Raw genomic sequence first — 23,514 nt, forward strand, 5'->3', positions numbered from 1 at the left:
TGTTGTAAATCCTAACCTCTATGCCTGTGGTTATAATCCCATTTGGGAATGGGTTGTCTTTATGTTAATGAGGCAGGATTAGTGTAGGTAGGCTGTATTTTTTATCAATCTCTTTTGAGATATAAAAGAGATTAAAGAAGCTAGCAGAGCAGAGAAGGGGGAAGACACATGCCAAGTCATATGAAGATCACCCAAGAACAGAAGCTCGGAGACAAGGGCCTTCCTCCAGAACTGATAGAGAGAGAAAGCCTTCTGCTAGAGTTGGCACCCTGAATCCTGACTTCTAGCCTGCTAAACTTGGAGAAAATAAATGTGTTTGTTAAAGCCACCCACTTGTGGCATTTTTGTTATGATAGCACTAGACACAGGCCTAGCTTCTTTTTTTTTTTAATTGTGTTAGGTGAAAGTTTGCGGTGCATATTAATTTCTCATTCAAAAATTTATACACAAGTTGTTTTGTGACTTTGGGGTTGTCTTTCCCTTCACTAAAGTTAACACTTGTCTACTGTCTAGTTAGTGATTTCTCCTCCCCATCCCTCCCACCCTAGTAACCATCTAAGATTGCTTTTTTCCATGTGTAAACCTTTTCCTGAGCTTTTTTAATAGTGGTCTCATACAATATTTTTCCTTTGTGATTGACTTATTTCACTCGGCATAATGCCCTCCAGATTCATCCATGTTGTGAAGCGTTTTGCAGACTCATCATTGTTCTTTATCGTTGCATAGTATTCCATGGTGTGTGTGTACCATAATTTATCCATTAATCTGTTGATAGACATTTAGGTTGTTTCTATCTTTTTGCTATTGTAAATAATGCTGCAGTGAACATGGGTGTGCATGTGTCTATTTGTGTGATGTTCTTATTTCTCTGGGATATATTCGTAGGAGTGGGATTGCTGGATCGTATGGTATTTCTACTTCTAGCTTTATGAACTCAGCACCACACCTATAAATATTGCTTTGGGTTTAGTTATTCCTTGTAAACTTGTCAGCCAAAAATTTGTCAGCAGTTGTTATTTTTTTCCCCACATTGTATACTGAGCAACTTTCATTCAATAATTTAGTGCTTCTTGGCAGTGGTAATGTGTGGGATGTTGGGGCTACAGAGATGAACAAGGCACCCTCAAGGAACTTACACTGTTGAATGAGTCAACAGATAATTATGATACCTGTATATGCAACAACTGTATATGAGTCAGCTAGTGCTGAACTAATGCTATGTAACAAACATACCCAACACTCAGAGGGTTGTGATGAGAAGAGTTTATTTCTCTTGCTTGTGGGTTTGCAGGTTGTCTGTGGCCATGTTGGGCTTGCAGTGAGTCGGTTGGCTTTTGCTCCAGGCTGCAGGCTGGGTTCATATCTGCTCCATGTGTCTCCTCATTCTGGGAAAGGTGTGTTCTTCTCATGAGAGATGGCCAAAGTGCAAAACACTAAGCCAAAGCACACTAGCACGTTTAAAGCATCTGCTGATGTCACATCCAAGTTTTTGGCCAAGGCAAATCACGTGATTAAGCCCAACATCAGTGGGACAGGGTGGTATATGCTTCCCATGGGGGTGAGCATCCATGTCAAGGAGGCGGTGAAAAAAAAAAAAGACCATTGCCATCAAGTCGGTTCCAACTCACGGCAACCCCATGTGTTACAGAGTAGAACTGAGCTCCATAGGGTTTTCTTGGCTGTAATCTGTACAGACAGTGCCTGAATGATGCAAACAGTTAAGCACTCGACTACTAACCGAAAGGTTGGTGATTTGAGCCCGCCCAGAGTTGCCTCAGAAGACAGACCTGGTGATCTGCTTCCGAAAGGTCACAGCCTTGAAAACCCCGTGGAGCAGTTCTACTCTGCCCATATGGGGTTGCCATCGAGTTGGAATTGACTCGACGGCAACTAAAACAATAATCCTTATGGCGGCAGATAGCCAGGCCTTTCTTCCGCAGTGTTGCCAGGTGGGTTCAAACCGCTAAGCTTTAGGTTAGTAGTTGAGCACATGAACTCAGTGCACCACCCAGGAACCTCAAGAATGGGGAGGAAGGAAGAAATGTGAACAAATAATACAGTCAACCACATAGAGCTAATAATTCTTTAGAACTAAAGTTTCTGCCAGAGAACTAAACATTTTACCACCACTCTGTATGGTTAACATTATTGTGTCTGTCCATTTTAGAGATGTTGGAATTAGAGCAATGAAGTTACTTGCTTAAGTACTAGGAAGTGGCAAAGCCAGAATTCCAGCTCCAGACAAGGGACGGATCACAGGAAGCCATTGTATCAGTTGAGGTAATGCTAGTGACACACAGATAAATCCCACAGTATCCATAGCTTAGTAGTGTAAGAGTTGATTCTCCACTCTTGTGATGAATTTCGAAATTCATGTTCTTGATTAGTGGGAGGGGCATGAGGCAAGGGGAACTCCAGGCTCCTTCCATCTCGTGACTCTTCCTTTCTCTGTTGTTGTATGCTGTCGAGTTGATTCCAACTCATAGCCCTGGTGGCACAATGGTTAAGCACTCGGCCGGTAACCGAAAGGTTGGTGGTTTGAACCCACCAGCAACTCTGTGGGAGAAAAGACTGGTGATCTACTCTCATAAAGATTTCAGCCTAGGAAACCCTATGGGGCAGTTCTGCTCTGTCACATGGAATGGCTATGAGTCAGAATTGACTCAACAGCACACAACGACAATCCCTTCTCTAGGAACTCAAAATCCTCTACATTCAGCTAGTGGGTGGAGAAAGATAGAGGGAGAGGTGGGGAGGCTTTAACAGGTCACATAACATGGCTGGACTACACCCACCTGTAAGAAGGTATGGAAAATGGAGTATTGCAAGGTGCCAGGGGGAACAGGAAATAAATTTGGTGAGCAGGTAGCCAGGCTCTACTATAGTCTTGTATGCCACGTTTTGGTGGAGAGCAATTGGAGCGACTGTCTGTTCAAAATTCCCCAGTAGCCAGGTCTGTGCTACTTCCCTCTGCTACTTTCCATCTCTAGCCATGTATTCCAAACAGGACCTGCCGCCTCTTTAAAAACATTGATCTAGGCCAATCCCCTCAGCCACAGTGATTGGCTCAGAAATAGTCATGGGACTCAGGCCAGGCCAATCAGAATATGTCCCTGGAATTTTTCAACTTGGAGAAAGGGAGGAAGAAGTCAGGGATCAGCAAACATATGCTCCCCAGCTGTGGTGGCCATATCCCCTGCTAAGTGGAGAAGCTGGTCTGAGAGAATGAAGCTGACACTCAGAGAAAAATGAAGCCAGGAAACAGCAAGCAAGACCTGGCAGCGTTCAAGTTCCTGGTTCCCCTTGCCTCATGCCCCTCTCTTTCCCTGCCCTTCTGGGCTTCATAAGCCCATTAACCCACTTTGCTTCTTAAGCTGCTGGATTTCCATCACTTGCAATCAAAGTGACCTGACTGTAATACACAGAGGGGTTTAGACTTTACCTGGAGGGTAACAGGGAGGTCTGCAAGGGTTTTAAGCAGAAGAATGACATAATTGGATTTGGGCTTCAGAGAGATTAAACCAAATAACCCAAACCCATTGCCATCATACCGATTCCAACTCACAGGGACCCTATAGGACAGAGTAAAACTACACCATAGGGCTTCCAAGGAGCAGCTAGTGGATTCAAACTGCTGACCTTTTGGTTAGCGGCCAGACTCTTAACGACTGTACCACCAGGGCTCCTCAGAAAGATTGGAGAGAGCCAACCCTGAAGATGGGGGCAAGGAGGACAGGAGGCCATTTCAGGGGACCTGGAAAACGATAACAGCAGTCTGGACTAAGGTGTAGTGGTGATGGAGAGAAATGGACGAATGGGGAGTGATGTTAAAGAAGCAGAGCTACTGGGAAGGAGGTGATGAAAAGGGAGGAATCAGAGATGGTGCCCAGAGCTCTGACTTTGCAAGTGAGCAGATGGAGGGGCCGTAGAGCAGAAGTAAATTTAGGATAGAAAAAGATCCTATTTTGATAGTATTCTATTTGTTTATGGATATTCTGATATAGATATCCAGTAGGAAGATGGCTCTATGGATTTGTAGCTCAGCCAAGATCTTTAAGTGAACAATGTTTACCTGGGAGTCATAAACGTAGGGATCATTAGTTTGTCGAACAGTAGTGGCTTGCGTGTTGCTATGATGCTGGAAGCTATGCCGCCAGTATCTCAAAATCTAGCAGGGTCACCCATGGTGGACAGGTTTCAGCAGAGCTTCCAGACAAAGACATTCTAGGAAGAAAAGCCTGGTGATCTACTTCTGAAAATTGGCCAATGAAAGCCTTATGGATCACCACAGAATAATGTTCTGTATAGTGCAGGAAGATGAGCCGCCTAGGTTGGAAGACAACAACGGACCCAAGCTTGCTGGCGCTTATGAAGATAGTGTGAGACTGAGGAGCATTTCACTCTGTTGTATGTGGGGATATCATGTTTGGCAACAACAGAAGGGAGGGGACCCCTCAGTGAGATGGATTGACACGATAGCCACAACGATGGGCTTAAACGTACCAACAAGCACGAACATGGCACAGGACCGGGCAAACATGATATCCCTTTCTAGCAATTGGTCTTTCCTGATGATGCGTCCAAAGTAAGCGAAGTGAAGCCTCCCCATCCTTACTTCTAAGGAACATCCTGGTTGTAATTTTTCTAAGACTAATTTGTTCATTCTTTTGGCAGTCCATGGTATATTCAACATTCTTCACCAGCCACCAGAGTCCAAATGCACCAATTCTTCTGTCTTCTTTTTTCATTATCCAACTTTCGCACGTATATAAGGCAACTGAAAAGATCATCACAACAGACAACTAATACAGGGTCTTACATTTTCTTTATCCTTTTCTAAATATTCTACGTTTTCCAATTAGCAGCGCCTCCTTTTGTAAAAACCACTGACAAATGTTATTTTTAAAAAGACAGTCAGGTCAGAGTGAGGCATCTTGAATTTTTATTCATTTGAGTCCTTTTTGCTCCACTGAAAAGAATAATATTTACTGGAAAGATGATTCTTCTTGATACAAACGTTTATCAAATACTGTGTTAATACAAAACGCTGATTTCACAAAGACAGAAAGTGTCCAGTACCAGCAGGACGTTTTTAAAAAGTCGTGCCACTAATGCCATTCTCAAACATTGCAGACAACAGAGGTCTAAAAAAGTTAGTATCAAAGACAATCCGAGCGCTCCTGTTTACCCCAAAGAAAGGCCTTCTAGAGCAGCAGACCCTGGGCCGGCACAAAAGTGGAAAGATCCCTCAGTGCAGACCGGGACGGGTGGGCAATTCACTCAGCAGCAAGCCAGAGCCTAGAACTTGACATTGCTTACAGAGGGAGAAGAGCCTTTCCAAAACTGGGATCTTCTCCTTCCCCGAATGGACTTAATCTCTCCCGCCTACCTTCCCAGCCCTGCCCGAACTAATGCCACACACATTCTGGCATGTTTCCCATGTGAGGTCTTCTGGACTACCCAGCCCCCAAACATGGGGCCATTTCCAGGACAAAAGACCATACAATTTGGTCCTGTATTCCTCTCTGTGGGGTCAGGGTTCTGGGTAACCAGGTTCTCAGAAGCTCCTAATTGCTTTGTCCTTACCTGCCCCCATCTGGCTGTGGGGCACCCAGGTTCCCCAAATGTGGCACCATGCTGACCTCTGCCAATCGTGGCAGACAGGCACAAGGCATCTATTACCAATGACTATGGCTTTCAGGGGTGTACCACCAAGAGCGGAGTTTCCAGAACTGAGGGGTCAGACCCACTTTTGGGTCCTAAAGTCAATTTAGTGGGTTACAGTCAGCAACTTTAAAAAAAAATTAGATGGATAGGCTAGGATGGGGCAGGATAGGAAAGGAAAGGCCTGGCAATCTACTTTCGAAAGATAACCATTGAAAACCCAATGGAGTGCAGTTCTACTCTGATACACATGGGGTCACTATGAGTCAGAAACAACTCTACAGCAACTTTTTTCAAAGGTATTTAAATGCTCCTTTATATTCTAGAAGGAGTCCCTGGGTGGTACAAACCGTTAACACACTAGGCTGCTAACTGTGAAGTTGGAGGTTCAAGTCCACCCAGAGATGCCTCAGAAGAAAGGCCTGGCTAACTACTTCCGAAAGATCACAGCCATTGAAAACCCTATGGAGCACAGTTCTACTCTGACAGCAACTGGTTTTTATCTCGTGGGGGCTGGAGGGAAAAGCCATCTGCACAAATAGAAACACTATAGGGGACAGGCCCACGGCCTTCTCCCTGCCCGGTGGAGTCCCCAACAACAAAGCACACCCCACAGCTCAGGGCTCAAGTATAATGCATCTTGTCCATCAGAGAGTCCACCTTTGTCTGTGCCCTGAGGTGGCTCACTGAGGGCAGAAGCAGAGACCACCAGCATTTCCATCCTCACACCTCTCAAGGCTCAGGCAACACTGATAGAATGCAGTAATTCAGCAGCCAGGAGATGGGGCTAAGACCAGGGGCAGTAAGGCCCTGGGAGGACTTTGCAGAGATGGCCTTTAGCTGCTGCCCCAGTTTTCAGCTCCTGGGGCACAAAACAGCCTGGTGCTATGGGAGAAGGAAGGATATAACACTAGAAGACCATAAGTTACATTCCAGACCTCATCCTGCACCAGCCGCATGACCTTGGACAAGTCACTTACCTCTCTGAGCAGCCTCAGTTTCCCCAGGTAATATGAAAACAATAAATTCACCTTGCCAGGTTACAGGGGAGAAACAAGTACATGTGAGCGTACACATCTTAGCCATTAGACTGATGAAGAGGGGAGTGGATTACAGGAATGTATGGCACAAGTGGTTTGTGATCAACTGCTGATCTAAAGGCTGCTAATCAAACTCACCCAGCAGCTCCGTGGAAGAAAGGCCTGGCAATCTGCTCCCATAAAGATTACAGCAAAGAAAACCCTAGGGAGCAGTTCCACTCCGTACCACACGAGGTCACCATGAGTTGGAACTGACTCAATAGCAGCAGGTTTGGTTTATGGCTTTTATATATGTGGGGTGTAGGCAATGGCAAAAAAAAAAAAAGAAACCCATTGCCATCAAGTCAATTCCAACTCATAGTGACCCTATAAGACAGAGTAGAATTGCCCCATAGAGTTTCCAAGGAGCAGCTGGTGAATTCAGACTGCCAACCTTTTGGTTAGCAGCCAAGCTCTTAACCCGTACGCTGCCAGGCTCCACTGGTAAACTAGCTCTCCAAAAATAATGAGTTCTGATTTGTAGCATTTGCCAATTTCCATGATGTAAATACTCCCACTGTGGTCAATTTCATGCTACCAATGGTTTAACAACTTGTAAAATTCCTGAATACCGGATAGTTGGTCTCCAGGACACCGTGAACATCTAGAGAACGATATCCTCACTTCCTTCCTTCTCATCTCCCACCAGCAGCAGAGCAGCATTCGATGGGATGAGGTCCCCTCATCACATAAGGCTCTTGGCCCTGTCTCCAACAGTATCCCCTCCACAAACCACACCTCCAGCTTGTACCTACCAACCAGACTACCTGCAGAACAGGCCCCCAGCTCCCCTGCCCCTTCCACATCTCATGCCTCATGCTGGAGTTGACTGTTCTAAACCTCTCAGATTAGCTAGGCCTTGGGCAGCGGCCGGGTAGTAGGTCCTCAGATACCCAGACTCCCCGAGAAGAGAACAGTGGTAATTGTAGGAGTGATCAGTATAGTGGCCGCAGGCAGAATGGCAGCCTCAGCTGGGTGGCACAGACAGCATGAGGCAAATTTCAACCAACTTCTTAACATTGTCTAAAGAAAATACACGAAGTACTGGGGAAACTTATGTTGAAAGATCTTCATCGCAGACATATGTGTCTATCTCCTAAATTAAAAGAATAGTTTAATAAATTGTGGCACATCCACTCAATGTAGACTTTTAAAATAATATTTACAAAGGGTTTGAAATAATATGGAAAATACTCCAAAAGTTTTTTTTTTTTAAGTAGGATATAAAACTGTATACAGTAAGAGAAAAAAACAAAGTAAAAAACTATATATCGTATTTTTTCACAAATAATGCATGCACGTAAATAATGTGCCCAAACATAATGCATGTAGCACACCTAGGAAAATAGTGTGTGAGGGAACTGCATGGTTGGAAAAACGTATTTGCATAAAAATACGGTATACTGATGGGGGGAAACACAAAGAAAACTACTGAAAGGTTAACAGTGGTTGTCTGGGATGGGGATTCAGGGTAATATTAATACTACGGCATTATTTGTCGTTTTCCCCTTTCGTTCTGCATGCATGGTGGAATTTTCCAGAAGTTCCATGATATGCGATATTGCAAAAGTCTGAAATCAGGAGCACAAAGGAGGCTCCAGGTATTGATTAAAAAGACTCTCAAAAATGCAAAAACAATGCCATTCCTCTCCCTAAATCTTTTTTGACTGGAAAAAATATTATTTTTAATAGAAAAAAATGTTATCGATGTTAACATGTATGGGTTTGTTATCTTTAAATGAGTAAATAAATATTTTAAATAGTCTCAGTTTTAATTTCTACTATGATGAATATTAGTAGATAAGGTCCACATAAATAAAAGCTCTTTGGTGTTCTCAATAATTTTTCAGACTGTAGAGGGGTACAGAGACCAAAAAGACCACTGCTCTACCAGTGCTACCCAATAGAACTTTCTGCAACAATGGACGTGGTCTGTATCTGGTGCTGTCCGAAATGGTAGCCACTAGCCACATGTGGCTACTGAGCACTTAAATGTGGGTAGTGAAAATGAGGAACTCAATTTTTACTTATATATTATTGACCTAAATTTCAGTAGCCACATGCACCTTGTTTTTGTGGTTAGTTGCTGACCCCTGGCGACCCCAGGCGAGCAGAGCTCAGAGGGTTTTCAAGGTTGTCACCTTTTGGAAACAGATCGCTAGGCCTTTCTTCTGAGGTGCCTGTGAGTGGGTTTGAACCACCAACTGTCCAGCTAGTAGTCAAGCACTTAAGCATTTGTGCCACCCAGAGGCTCCCACATGTGACTAATGGCTACCATATTGGACGGCAAGCCTTTTAAAGGCGACCCCTGATGTTTCTCTGCCCAGTTGGGATTCTTTAGTGTTGTTTTCCCTACATTGTGTCTATCAGGTATCTACGTATGGAGGAAGGTTTCGGCATCGCTCCTGGGAGGAGCTGTGTCCACAAGCCTCTCCTCTCCCAAAAGACCTCTCCCCAAGCTGGTGAGGGGTCTCCCATGCCAACTGAAGCCAGCCCAGCCCACCAGCTCAGGCTTTGTACTCATTCCTGGTGTCCACAGTGGGGAGAGCATGGGCTGAACTCCACTTACCATTGGCTGATTAGAGACCATTGGTTTGCTTTACAGCTGTTGTGGGTTGAATTATATCCCCCAAAGAGGTTTGTATGTTCAAGTCCTATCTCCTGATACCTGTGAATGTGACCTTGGTTGGAAATAGAGCCTTGGCAGATATAATCAAGTTAAGATGAGGTTTCTAGATTCAGGTGGATCCTAAATCCAATGACTGGTGTCCTTCTATAATGAGGGAAATTTGGACACAGGCACACAGAGAGAAGAATGTCATGTGAAGACACAGACAGACACAGAGGAAAGACAGCATATGAAGTCAGAGGCAGAGACGAGTGATACTACCACGTGCCAAGGAATATGGGTCCACCAGAAGCTGGAAGAGGCAAGGAAAGACCCTCCCATACAGTCTTTGGAGGGAGTATGGCCCTGTCGACCCAACACCTTGACTTCAGACTTCCGGCCCCCAGAGACAATACGTTTCTGTTGTTTTAAGCCACCAAGTTTGTGGTAGTTTGTTACGGCAACCCAGCTGGTCAGCCAACAGCTCAGAGAGGAGAAGTGATTTGCCCAAAGTCAGGCAGCAAGCAGGAAGCAGAGAAGAAGGACCAGATCTTCTGGTCCCTACTCCCACCCTGGGCCTTCTCCATGCCACCCCAAAGCCTCCTGCCTCTGCACCACCCAAGCCTGGACATACGGAAACAGGGATTAAGGAGCCACGTGCACAGACCGCTGCATGCTCCTGTCTGCCCCGTGCACGTGGAGAATGAGGGCCAAGACCAGGAGGATGCCAGGTAGGCTGTAGCAATAGCTGCGCTACCTGTGGTGCCAGGCTTGGGGAGGGGGCAGCACTGGGGCAGGAACATTGGGCCACAGCCTGACACACGGAGCAGGGGCAGCAATCCCCTGCAAAAACAAGAGAGAGGTGTCGGTAGAAAGAGCACTGGACTAGGAGTCAGGCTGACCTGGATTCCAGCTCCAGCCCTGACCAGCTCTATGCCCCACGCATGTCACTCAACTGCTCTCATCCTCTACCTGCTGGTCTATAAATGGAACTTGCGAGTTTGCTTCCAGCTCCAAAGCTCTGCCAGACATGGGGCCTTACGCTCAGATTCACGATCTCCAGCTTGGTAGCAGCAGTTACCAGTTGGTGTCGAGTCTCAACTCCAACTCATGGCGACCCGAAGTGTGTCAGAGTAGAATCATGCTCCACAGAGTTCTCAGTGGCTGATTTTTTGGAAGTAGATTGCCAGGCCTTTCTTCCAAGGCACCTCTGGGTAGACTCAAATCACTAACTTTGCAGTTAGCAGCCATGTGCATGAAGTGATTGTACCACTGATTGCACTCTTGGTGCCTCAAACCTCAGGTAAGGCAACCAGAGAAACCAAGGAGACTGGGATGTGTGGACTCCTGCTGGCCAGCTGTGCACAGCTGGAACCATTCAGAGTGACTGAAGTCTCAAAAGGTGGGGACGTACTAAGGAATAATAGACTATCTCGAGGGGGGATCTAAGAAGATCGAATACCCAGGAGAAGTAGGCCACAGGGAGGTGCAGATATCAGACTTAGTTGCTCAGCAGAGACTACAGGGTCACTAAAGAAGTCCCATGTCAGGGCCCTACATGCCCAGGATCCCAAAGGCCTGGTAATAGTGCCTTCGTCCCTCTCAGCACCTCAAAGGCAGGGTTTTTACTGCAGCTTGGCATGGTACCGTGCTTTGGGAGGTCTCAAACAACAGCCCCAGGAGCCAACGTGACCCCTCCCCTGTTGCTGGTCAGCTGTTGACCCTGCCTCAGGCCCAGCTAGATATCAAGTCACAGTCCGCCTGTCCCAATTCAGACCAAGCACCCCCCAGCCTCTGTTCTTCCCTTATAGAGCTTCCCCTTCCCCTCAGACCTCCAATCCTGACCCCTACTGATGGGACATACTTGGTGACCTCCATGGGGCAGGCTTACCAAGGCAGGCCACCTCCGGGGGTTGGGAGCGCCTGTGTACACACACAACCCTATGCCCAACGCATCTCCCAGCTCAGAGCCCATCTGTCTAAAGAATGTGTCAAGATGATGTAATACTGGCTTGGACACACGGGGCTCCAGATGCTGGAATACCCCGGAATGTGCTAGAACTAAGCATAAGGCATCTCTTTGCCCACCCTACTTTGGGTGGGAGTCATAGAACAAGGTCCAGCTGACTCAAGACAGACTCTCCATCCAGAGATTCTGAGATCCTAAGTTGGGGCCCAGAGCCAGGCCTGCCGCTCTCCTCCCCATTAAGTGCCCACATGGCATTTTACAGAGGCTGAGCCCACCCCAGGGGAGCGGGCTGGGAGGACAGGCCCCTCCCCACTGAAGCCTTACTGCTGGGCTCCTGAGGGCTTCCAGGTGGGGGGTCCGGATACTCTGCTCAGATCCATATCAAATGCAGCTGAGGTCTCCCCTCTTCCCACCAGAGGGGCCCTGGCTGTTAAAGCAAATGCCCTCTGAGAACTGCTGACTGGCCCCAAGAGAGAACCGGAATGTTGGCATCACCACCCTTAAATAGGGAACAAGCGAGCACATTCCCAGGGACCTTCTTGTCCCCTCTCAGGAATGCTGTCATGATTTCTCTGGATTTTTGGGGATGAGAAGAAATGGCCGAGTAGCAGCTTTCCCATCCCAACTGCTCACTTCTCCCCTGTACTGAGGACCAGCTACAGTGAGTGGAACCACAGGATTTGCTAGGAGTGGGCACCTTGGCCTCCTTCTCCAAACTGCCCCACTCCAAGGGCTTCCCCAAAAGGGAAAAGGGAGAGGGAAGAGAAGGTGTTAGTACAGGATATGAGTGTGGTCTCCCACATGCAGACACTTAACTGGTCTGGTCATGGTCCCATTTCTAAGTCCACTAGGGCAGGAAAGGCAACAATGTTCCACCATGAGGACCAAATTGACTAGTAGTGGCTGCCCGGATCCCTCTGCTGAAAAGAAGTCTGCAACCACAGAAGTGATGCTGCATTTGATTGGTTAAGTCTGCCATGGTCATGGATATTTCCCAACCCTGATCTTGCAGGTGGGTGGCTTTCCTTAAACAAGGTCCCCTGGCCAGGACCTTGGTAGCAGAGAAGGGGACCCTGACCAGCCAGGTATAAACAATCCACCAGACTCGTCACCAGATTTCTCAGGACCTCAAGAACCAAATATTGGCCCATCAGTCCTCAATTTGCCAAGAAAATGCCTGCTCCCCTTTCTGAAGACGTTGATGTCAGTTGTATTAAAAAACAGTTGTCTAAAATAGAAACAAATTACAGGATTAATTTCTCTTCAATAAAAGTGACTATCTTCTTTCTCACCTGAGACCAGAGGGATGGTCTGGCTGGCTATCACCAGATGTAACCTCGGACCCATCAACAGCTCTACCTGTGGGAGGGCAGACAGGCATGGGCACTGTGGTCTGGACTAAAGTTCTCAGAAACACTTCCCATGATGTTTTGCTCTAAGAGCCGAAATGCACCGTGGAGTCTGAATCCCTTCATTTGGACACCTTGGCCTGCAGGGTGCTGGGCAGATAGAGGTATCTCCAGATGGCGTAATAATGGGTACCAGCACCGAATGCCACAAACAGATGCCAGATGGCGTGGGCAAAGGGGATCCTTCCATCACTCTTGAAGAATACCATGCCCAAGCAGTAGAAGACCCCTCCAGTCATCAGCTCCCAGATTCCGTCAGTGTTGGGCTGTCGGCAAGAACAAGGGTGAAGCACATATCAGAGGAACAGCCCAGCCATCCCCACACCACCCAAACTAACCTACACGTAATGTAGATGGTGAACCATCTCAGATTTCCAGATGGCGAGTCCCAACATTGGAATATTGGCTATTCTCCCCAAATTCCTTCTCATTGTAAAGCATTTCTATCAAAACCTCAAAGAGTATCTTTGTAGCTTTGTATCTTTTCTAAAAAGTAAGACATATCCACAGCCAAAAAAAAAATTAGAGAGTAAGTAAGGAAAAAAGTTGTAATCCCATCATGCAGAGATGACCACCATTAGCATTTGAGTGGTTTTTGGTGAAAAGAACTTCAGTAAAAAGAGTGGGAACTAAGTATTAAGAAGTCTGCCAAGACTCCTCCAGCTCCCTCCATCCACTTCCTAAAGGTAACTGACATTGAGTATTTTTCGGTATCCTTCCAGAAATTTCCCATACACTTACAATACACAATACACCCTTCATATATATGGATATATGCATGGGGCTAATCACTTTTAGATAAATGGGCTCATACTATTCCTACTATTCTGCAGTCTGATTTTCCATGGAATAAAGTCTTTTGGAAATCCTACATTTCCACATACAGATCCACCTTAGTCTATTGGACAGCTACATAGTATCTCATTGTACATATGCTCAATAATTTATTCACGCAGTCCCCAAGAGTATTGTCATTGAATATTAATGATATAATAATAACATTAATAATGTTAGTTGCTGTTGAGTTGACTCCAACTCATAGCTACCTTATCTATTATAGAACGAAATGTTGACTGGTCCTGCGCCATCTTCATGATCATTGGTATGTCTGAGTCCGAAAGTACATCAAGTTTGGTAAAGTAGAGGGCCAATGAAAACTAGGGAAACCTTCAATGAGATGGGTTGACAGAATAGCCATAACAATGGACTCAACAGTACTAATACTTATTATTTACCAGCACTTATTATATGCCAGGCACTGTATCAAGTGCCTTACATAAGTTAGCTAGTGTCATCTTATCAACAACCTTATAAGGCAGGTATTACTCTAGGTGACTGTCATGGAAAAACATCCACAGCCTTGTGCTAACTGATAAAAGCGTGTTGCAGAATGGTATGGTAGTACAACCTCATTTTTGTGAAAGGAAAATAAACAAGCCAACATATGTCTACATATTCACATGCATTCACATATAAGTAAAAAACCGACAAAATCCACAACGAACTATTCACGGTGGTTCCAGCTGGCGCATGGTATTGGGGAGGAGGCTGAAGAGTGGTTTCCACCCTTTTACACATTTCCATGCTGGACTTATATTTTGCAATGAGCATGTTTTTAAATATACATTTACTATATATAACCAAACGGTCAATAATTACCTTAAAACAAAGATGAGAATGTAAGGGGGCAGGGAAGCTAGATTAATGGAAACAACAGGAAAAGAAATAATGAGACTGTTCACACACTGTGAAGAATGTAGCCTATGTCACTGAACAACTTGTGTAGAAACTGTTGAATGGGAACCTAAACTGTTGTGTAAACCTTCACCAAAGATAAAACAAAATATTATTTTTAAAAATATATACATGCATTTACTATATATATATATAAATATATATATATATATTTAAATATACATAATGCATACTTTGATGTAGATCACAATTTAATAGACCCAGGGACCCCACTCAAGGTTGGCAGAGAGTAATGGTGGAGAACCCAAGTCGTCTAACTTGAGAGCCCTTGGTATTAACCTACATGTTCCTCTGCCTCTTTTGGCAAGTCACGTTGCCCCTCGGGGCCTCAGTTTCCCCACCTGCCAAGGAGAGGGTTAGACTTGACAATCTTGAGAGTCAGGGCCCCTCCAGCCAGAAAGTGAGGCCCCACACTGGGTGGGTGGAACTTACCATTGAAAGGATGACTAGGGCAGGGAAAAAGCCCATGACGATGTAACAGAGCAGCTCCAGGAGTTTGTACCTGGCAGGAAGACACGCCATCTTGGCCTCAGAGCGTGCCTCCCCAAGAGGAAGCAGCATTCAGCTCCCTGTTTATGAGAAGTGAGAAGAAAGGACCCTTCCCTCTGTCTGGCACTCCATGGCTCAGATTTTACCCAGCTACACCCCAGCAGGAGACCCTGGTGCCATAGTGGTTAAGTGCTACAGCTGCTAACCAACGGTTCACCAGTTCGAATCCGCTAGGCGTTCCTTGGAAACTCTATGGGGAGTTCTACTCTGTCCTATAGGGTCGCCATGAGTCGGAATCGACTCGCTGGCACTGGGTTTGGTTTGGTTTTTGGTACACCCTAGTAAGTGCGGACGGAGTGCTATGAGTCTCTTTTCCTCTCTAAGACTTGGTTTCCACATCTGTGAAATGGCACACTTGAGCTAGAACAGGGATTGCAAACACTATGTATAGCATGCATACCAACACTTCCCATTCTAAGCCCATGGCAGACACTACTATGCCATCACAGCATCTTGGCCCACAGGGCCCAAGCAGATACTCTCAATCAATCTGAATTGGTGCACCAACTGAAGCCTATTTGCCAGCCCTGGTCTAAATGATCTGTAAAGGCCCTGTGGACACTGAGATTCCAGGAGTTGTTTACTCTCTTTTGCTTCTTTCTCCCTATTTCTTTCCCCTCTTTATTATTCCCAGTCCTGTCGTTAAGCAGGAGAGGGGTGGAGGGAGTGTGACTCTCAAAGCCACTCTCCATTATCTGCTAACACAGTGTGACGGTTAATCTATGTGTCAACTGGGTGGTTTGCCCAAACAACAGTCTAGTTGTTGTTCCATAATGTAATGTAGTATAATGTAATGATCCTCCATGATGTAATGTAATGCAGTTTCCCTAATGTCATCTAATAATAATATGACCCATCAATCAGTTAAAGAGTTTCCCTAGGTTGTGTTCTGTCTCCAGGGTATAAACAGATATGTTGTCAGAATTCTCTCTTCACTCTACACATTTTTCATCACTTGACCTACGGATCTTGGGACTCAAGCATGCAAGAGTCTCCAGCCTGTCACCTGACCTATGGATTTTGGACTTGCCAGCCCCTCACAATCACATGAGCCAATTCCTTGAAGAAGATCTTTCTATCTATAGCTGTATCACTTGTCCGTTTCTCTGGAGAACCATGAGACACACGGCTTAGAGAAGAATGGTGGCCTGCCTGGCACACAGGTGACACAGGTCTAGGAACCTACAGTGTCTTTTAGAAAGCTCTTCAGATTGACTCTGTGGGCTGTGGGACCAGGTGTCTGTCCACAGGCTTGAACATGAGACAGCCAGGCAGAGCCATCACCCTGGGGTCTCACTCCATGAACTCTCTCCAGAGGCACCACACCCACCTGGGGCCCTCAGCCCAGGCTTACCGTTCATGGAAGAAGAAGACATAGATGGTGCCCACAGAGGCCATAATCCAGACCAGCCAGCGCATGTGGGAGGCCCACGGGCCCAGCTCCCGAAGGTTCAGCCTGAGAGAAAGAGCAAGGACCTAGCCTGAAAGAGGTCTACAGGAACCTAGCCCTCAATGGTTGGCCTGTCCCAGGAAAACTGACCCCAGAGAAGCCCTGTCGCCTGTGGGTCCACCAGTGGGCCATGGGCTTTCGTGGGAAGACATGTGGAGAGGCAGAAAGAGCACTAGGCAAATTGAAACAATAAGCAATTATTAAGGGAAAACTAGCAAAACTGATCATGAGTATGTGTAAAGGGAAAGGGCATCTCCAACAAGGGGGAGTAAGAGTTGGTAAATCCTGTTTTGAGGGCAGTTTGGCAGAATTTTATCGAGTGTTGAAGTACATACACCCTATGTTATGGATCAAATTGTGTTCTCCAAAATATATGTTAGGATCCTAACCTCTGTACCTATAAGTATGACCCGTTTTGGAAATAGGGGTTTGGTTTTGTTATGTTCATTAGGTCATACCAGAGTAGGGTAGGTCCTAAACCTAACCCCCTAAATTATAAAAAGAGCAAATTAGGCACAGAGATACACGTGGGGAGACAAATGCCAAGGAACACCATTGATTGTTGGTGGTGCCCAGAAACCAGAAAAGAGACCCATAGAAGGGCAAGACCCCGATTTCGACTTTTAGCCTCTAGGACTGTGCAAAATAAATTCCTGTTCTTTGAAGCCACTGACTTATGGTATTTTATGTTATGGTAGCGTCAGGTAACTAAGACACCCTGTAACCCAGTGTCGAGTCCATGCCAACTCATAGCAACCCTATGGGACAGAGTAGAGCTGCCCCACAGGGTTTCCAAGGCTGTACTCTTTACACAGGCAGATTGCTACATCTTTCTCCTGCAGAGCGGCTGGTGGGCTGGAACCACTGACCTTTCAGTTAGAAGCCGAGTGCTATCAGGGCTCCTCTACTGGTCTGTACAGTCTCTCATTACTTGTGGATTCCATATTTGTGAATCCACCTACTCGCTGAAATTTATTTGTAACCTCAAAATCAATATTAGCAGTGCTTTTGTGGTCATTCTTGGACACGTGCAGAGGCAAAAAATTCGAGTCACTGACATGCACGCTCCCAGCTGGGGTCAGACAAGGCAACATTCTGCCTTCTTGTTTCAACTCTCACACAAGGGTCCTTTTCGCCATCTATTTCATAACACATGGGTGTATTTTTGTGCTTTGGGTGGTCTCAAACCTCCAACCTTTGGGATAGCAGCCAAGACATCTTTTCAGGCCAGACTCCCAAACGCCCCAGGGGTTGTATGGAGATGCCTCAGGGTGCCCTTGAGGGGGCAATTTTGCTGTCTAAAATGGCCCCCTGCCCCCAACACAGTGCTGAAGTGCTGTCTAGCATCCCTACGCACAAGAAGGCCGTGATACGCCTTATGGAGGAGACACGTGCAAGAGTTAAGCATGATGCCGGCCGTGAGTTCAATGTTAATGAACCAACCAACAATACACATATTAAATGTCTTTAAACAGAAACACACATAAAACAAGGTAATATTGATCAGTTGACAAAAATGTTGTGACCGGAAGGTTACAGGACCCTAACCCCGTACACTTCCTGGGAGCAAATCTTCGGTATTTGCCAGCTCGGTGTTCACAGCAGCTTCACAGAACGTGTCGTGGTTTTGTCGTTGGCTGCCATCCTGGCGGCTCCGACTCGTGGTGACTTTGTGTGTAACAGAATGAAAGTCGCCGGTCCCGTGCCGTCTTCGTGACTGTCGGTATGTTTGAGTCTACCGTTGTAGTTATTGTGTCGGTCCATCTCACCGAGGTCTCCACACGTGTGTGTTAGGTGGCATTGAGTCAGTTCCAACTCATAGCAAGACTATGTTCAACGGAATGAAATGCTGCCCAATCGTGAGCCAACCTCACGATCATTGCTAGGTTGAGCCCACTGTGGCGCCCACTGGGTCAGTCCATCTCACTGAGGGTCTTCCTCCTTTTCGCTGACCCTTTACTTTACCAAGCATGATGCCCTTTTCCAGGGACTGGTCCCTCCTGATAACATGGGTTTCCATAACTACCATGAATGACAAGAATCAACTGTATATGCAAATATACATGTAATATATATAAATATTTTATGTATGTATATCATCGTATCTACGCATATGATTTCTTTCTGCATTTATATATATGTGTGTAGATAACAAAAAGCAAACAAATCCAGGCCGTCAAGTTGATTCCGACTTGTGGGGACCCCATGTGTCACAGAGTAGAACTGCCCCATAGGGTTTTCTTGGCTGTAATTTTTATGGAGGCAGATTGCCAGGCCTTGCTTTCATGGCACCACTGGGTGGGCTTGAACTGCCAATCTTTAGGTTAGTAGTAGAGTGCAAACTGATTGCACCATCCTGGAAAAATAAAATGCATTAAAATAAAAGAATCAGGGCAGGCCCCCTCCCACCCTGGGCGCAGGCAGCAGAACTCACCAGGGTGCATAGGAGGCCGCTATGAAGAAGTAGATGACCATCCGGTCGAACATGTGCAGACAGTGCTCCACCATCCTAGGGCAGAGAGTCCAGTGGTTATGGCCCTGGGCAGCAAGGAAGGGCCTGGGAGCCCAGAGCCGGGCCCTGGACAATCACAGGCCAGAGGGGGCAGAACAGGGCTCAGAGTCCACGCCTCCATCCAGGATGGCCCTCAGGCCTCAGTGTCCCCATCTGTAAGTGACTAAAACCAAAACCCACACCCACTGCTGTCGAGTCGACTCTGACTCACGGACCCTCATGTGAGCACAGTAGGAACTACACTCTATCGGATTTTCAGTGGCTGTTTTTCAGAAGTAGATCACCGTGCCTTTCTTCTGAGGCTCCTCTGGGTGGACTGGAACTTTCCACCTTTCGGTTAATAGCCAAGAGCGTTAACTGTCTGCATCACTCGGAGACCTTTGTAAGTGATCGTTGCTGGTTGCTGAGGAGTCGATTCTGACCCATGGAGACCCCGTGTGTTAGAAAGCAGAACTGCACCCCACAGGGTCTTCTTGGCTGAAGTCTTCCTGGCAGTAGGTCACCAGGCCTTTCTTCTGAGGCTCCTCTGGGTGGTCTCAAACCTCCAACCTTTGGGATAGCAGCCAAGACATCTTTTCAGGCCAGACTCCCAAACACCCCAGGGGTTGTATGGAGATGCCTCAGGGTGCCCTTGAAAGTAAAGATCTGATAAAAGCGGGGGAAAGGAAGTCAGATCTTTACTTTTTGCTTTATATACTGGGCTATTCACACAATTTCAAAAGAACTAAAGATTCTGTGGCTAAAAGTGCAAAACTGCTGAACGATGTGCCTCCTGAAGACCCTCCTGGTTCTGACATTTGATGTCACAACAACTTAGTGGTTCAGGATCCAGGCTATGGAGAAGGCCTGGGTTCGAATCCCAGCTCTACCACTGAGTGGCTATTATGGGCTGAATTATGTCCCCCAAAAAGATATGCTGAAGTCCTAATCCCCAGTACCTGTGAATGTGAACATGTTTGGAAATAGGTTCTTTGTAGATGTAATTAGTTAATGATGACATCATACTGGAGTAGGGTGGTCCTCAATCCAATGTGACTGGTGCTCTTACAAAAGGATAGAAGAAACACAGACACGGAGCTCTTAACCACTGCACCACAAGGGCTCCTTTGTTACAGCAGCCACAGGAAGAAGCTAATACCGTGGGGCTCAAGAAGGCCCTGGTGGGTGGTAAAAGAAAGGGGGTGGGAAGGGAATAGAATTCAGCAGAGTCAGGGGCTTCTGAAGGCAGGGGAGGGAGCACCGAACAGGGTGACAAGTGCTGCTGCTCAGGCCAGCAGTGTCCTCTCAACGAGAAGCCTTGGACATTACCAGCTACAGGACCTTCAGCAAGGCCTATCATCACTCTGAGCATCAGTTTCACCCCTATAACACAGGGATTCTAACTCCCACACTGCAGAATTATTGAAAAGATTAGAGAAGAAGCTCTGTAAGGTGTCTGGAACCTAGTGGGCACCCAGACGGGAGCCATTATGATAGTCACCCCTCTTAACAACCAGGGGAGCTAGGTTTTTGATCTTGTGGTTCACTCCTAAAACAACCAAACCTGTTGCCATTGAGTAGATTCCGACTCATGGTGACCCCATATGTAACAGAGTAGAACTGTACCACATAGGGTTTTCTTGGATGTCATCTATAAAGCAGATCTCCAGGCCTTTCTTCCACAGTACGGCTGGGTGGGTTCACACAACCAACCTTGCAAGTAGTCAACCACAAACCATTTATGCCACTCAGGGACCTTGGTTCACTTCTAGAGGTACAGGGCTCTGCCCAGGTGGGACTCACCCCAGCCAACCCCAAGCAGGGGATTGGTCCTCTCCCAAAGGCAGTACCAGGTCATCCCACCGTTGGCCCCTCTGCGTCCAGCTGAGCCTGTCCTCATCCCTTGGCCCACTGTGGTCCCCAGTCCCTTCCGCCAAGCAAGCTCCCCTTCCCACGGGCTGTGCGGGAGGTACCTGAGGTGGCTCTTCTTCCAAGAGATGGTGTGGAACACAGTGGACACCACAAAGAGGCCACAGAGGCCGAAGCCATAGATCCACGCAGAAATGGTTTCCCAGTCGTCATCCGACAGGAAGTAGAGGTTGGAGCTGCCGAGGATGCTGGGAATGATCCAGAACTGAAACAGGAACAGAGATAGGAGTTGCAGGGCCCCAGCCATGTGTGTGCGCACGAGTGTGTGTGTGTGTATGCGTGTGCGTGACAGCAGGCCGCAGACTCTCTGAGCATCCTCCAGCCCACCTTCCTATAGTCCAGCGCTCTCCAACAGAACTTTCTGCAATGATGGAAGGTTCTAGATCTGTGCTGTCCAACATGGTAGCCACATGGATACTGAGCACTTGAAAAGTGGCTAGTGACATGGAGAAATTGAATTTTTTAAATTTTTATTTCATGAACTGATTGAATGCAAAAGTAGGTAAGAGATCCCAACTGTTATCCATTAAGCCAAACCTTAAAGAAATTGGTAAAAACGTTAAAAAATATATATATATATTTATTCCACTTTGTTGTTCTTAGCTGCCATCGAGTCGGCCCCTGAGTCAGGGCAACCCCATGCACAACAGAGCAGAACGCTCCTCCGTCCTGCGCCATCTCCATAATAAGTTGCCGATTGGACCATGCGACCCACAGGGTTTTCAATAGCTGATTTTCAGAAGTAGACCCCCAGGCCTTTCTTCCTAGTCTGTCTTAGTTGGAAGGTCTGCTGAAACTGGCTCAGCATCATACCGACACAACACACAAGCCTACAGTGACAGACAGGTGGTAGCTGTGCATGAGACGCACTGGCCAGGAATCAAACCTGGGTCTCCCCATGGAAGGCAAGGATTCTACCGCCACTGTCCCCATGGGCACACACGAAAAAACCCATTGTCACTGAGTCAATTCTGACTCTTAGTGACCCCATGTGTTACAGAGTAGAGCTGCTTCATAGGATTTTCCTGGCTGTGATCTTTACAGAGGCAGATTGCCAGACCTCTCTTTCGTGGTGCCAGTGGGTAGGTTCGAACCACCAGCCTTTAGGCTAGCAGTCGATTGCAAACCATCTGTACTACCCAGGGCTCACTAAATGCTAATCAGTGCCAGCTCTTCCTTCTTATTTGCTGCCTATCACTGAAGGCCTGGGCTCACATCAGGGAAGCACATATTAACCCTGGGGGCCTAAGAGAAGGAGGCAAGGCTGGGAATTGATTTCATCCAACTCCACCAACACTGTCTGAGCCCAACCTGGGTGTGCCAGGTGCTTCCTGACACCCCCAGGAGCCCACCGCCTGCAAGGAGTCTATGTAAGCACCCCTCTGCCGTGCTAGAGGTGTGGCCCATACCAAAAACCTATTGCCCTCAAGTCAATTCCAACTCATAGTGACCCTATAGGACAGAACAGAACCGCCCCCGTAGGGTTTCCAAAGCTGTAAATCTTTCTCCTGCAGAGCAGCTGGTGAGTTTGAACCACCAACATTTCGGTTAGCAGCCGAGTGCTTAACCACTGTGCTGCCTAGTGCTCATAGAGATCTTGCAGACACCAGGAAATGCTTGCTCATTGAGGAAGAGGATGGACTGGCGTGCCTCCAGCTAGACACAACTTGAGCTGATGAGAGCTATGTACCTGGGGACACTGGGTTAAGAGCTCACCAACATCATGGTAGATGGGAAGGCTCATGGAGGGACATGTAAGCAAGGGTACTGCAAACAGTTAATGCAGTCGACTGATAACCGAAAATTTGGAGGTTTGAGTCCACCCAGAAGTGCGCTGGAAGAAAGGCTCGGCAATCTACTTCCAAAAAATCTGCCCCTGAGAACCCTATGGAGCACAGTTCTACTCGGACACATGGGGTTGCATGAGTTAGAATCGACCCCACGGCAACTGGGTTTTTTTAATGTAAGGTGAAGAGGGTTTCAGAGAAGAGGCCGGGGTGGAAATGGCAGGTATTCCAGGCAGAGGGAACAGCAAATATGAAGGCATGGAGCCTGCCTTCTATTTAGGAACCAGGGAGTGGCTCTGAGTGGCCAGAGCCTGAGGGCCAGAGGGCGGCAGTGGGAGGTGGGGCAGGCTTACAGGCTCAGGCCTGGCCAAGAGCTTGCCTAAGTGTCTGGAGGTAGTGTGAGATACTAGGGAGCCACTGAAGGTTCTTAGCAAAACAGAGACATGCTCAGTGCCACACTCCCATTTACCAAAATGGTCTTCCGTGGAGATTCCACTCTCTCTCCTGAGGGTCACTTAGCAGAGGCTGCCTTCCCTGCCCACAACTGGAAGTGTCCCCCACCTCCACCCTCAGCACCCAACCTCTCCCCGAGAGCCGACTCACAGCATGGGTGGCACAGTTGGCAGCATGTTCGTACTCCGTGGGCTGGTACCTCTTGTGGGCCGGGACTCTGTGGTTCATGAACCTGCAACAAGAGCAGAATTCCAGGAAGCTCGGCTGGGGAAGCCCAGGACAGCTCCTGCCACAGAACTCCCAGGAGGCTGACGACCCACTCTGTCTTCTAGGGTTGCTATGAGTGGAACCTACTCAAAAGCAAAGGGTTT

General features: G+C 47.1%; 1 protein-coding gene across 2 annotated transcripts in view; it reads right to left on the reverse strand.

The window, feature by feature from the left end:
* Positions 1 to 2,760: 2,760 nt before the first annotated feature.
* MMD2 (monocyte to macrophage differentiation associated 2) overlaps positions 2,761 to 23,514 on the reverse strand; it is a 30,974-nt gene continuing 10,220 nt past the window's right edge. Inside the window, exons 2-7 of one of the 2 annotated variants that reach the window (XM_023555944.2) lie at positions 23,294 to 23,375; positions 20,948 to 21,108; positions 18,918 to 18,992; positions 16,388 to 16,489; positions 14,917 to 14,986; positions 2,761 to 12,995 (exon numbers count right to left, since the gene is read on the reverse strand). In XM_023555944.2, the coding sequence (XP_023411712.1) occupies positions 12,792 to 12,995; positions 14,917 to 14,986; positions 16,388 to 16,489; positions 18,918 to 18,992; positions 20,948 to 21,108; positions 23,294 to 23,371 (690 nt within the window). In that variant the 5' untranslated portion in view covers positions 23,372 to 23,375 and the 3' untranslated portion in view covers positions 2,761 to 12,791. The remainder of the gene's footprint in view (positions 12,996 to 14,916; positions 14,987 to 16,387; positions 16,490 to 18,917; positions 18,993 to 20,947; positions 21,109 to 23,293; positions 23,376 to 23,514) is intronic. The other variant, XM_023555945.2, reaches the window with a different exon arrangement.

Source organism: Loxodonta africana, chromosome 12 (genome assembly GCF_030014295.1).
Source record: "Loxodonta africana isolate mLoxAfr1 chromosome 12, mLoxAfr1.hap2, whole genome shotgun sequence".
Classification (NCBI taxonomy): domain Eukaryota; kingdom Metazoa; phylum Chordata; class Mammalia; order Proboscidea; family Elephantidae; genus Loxodonta; species Loxodonta africana.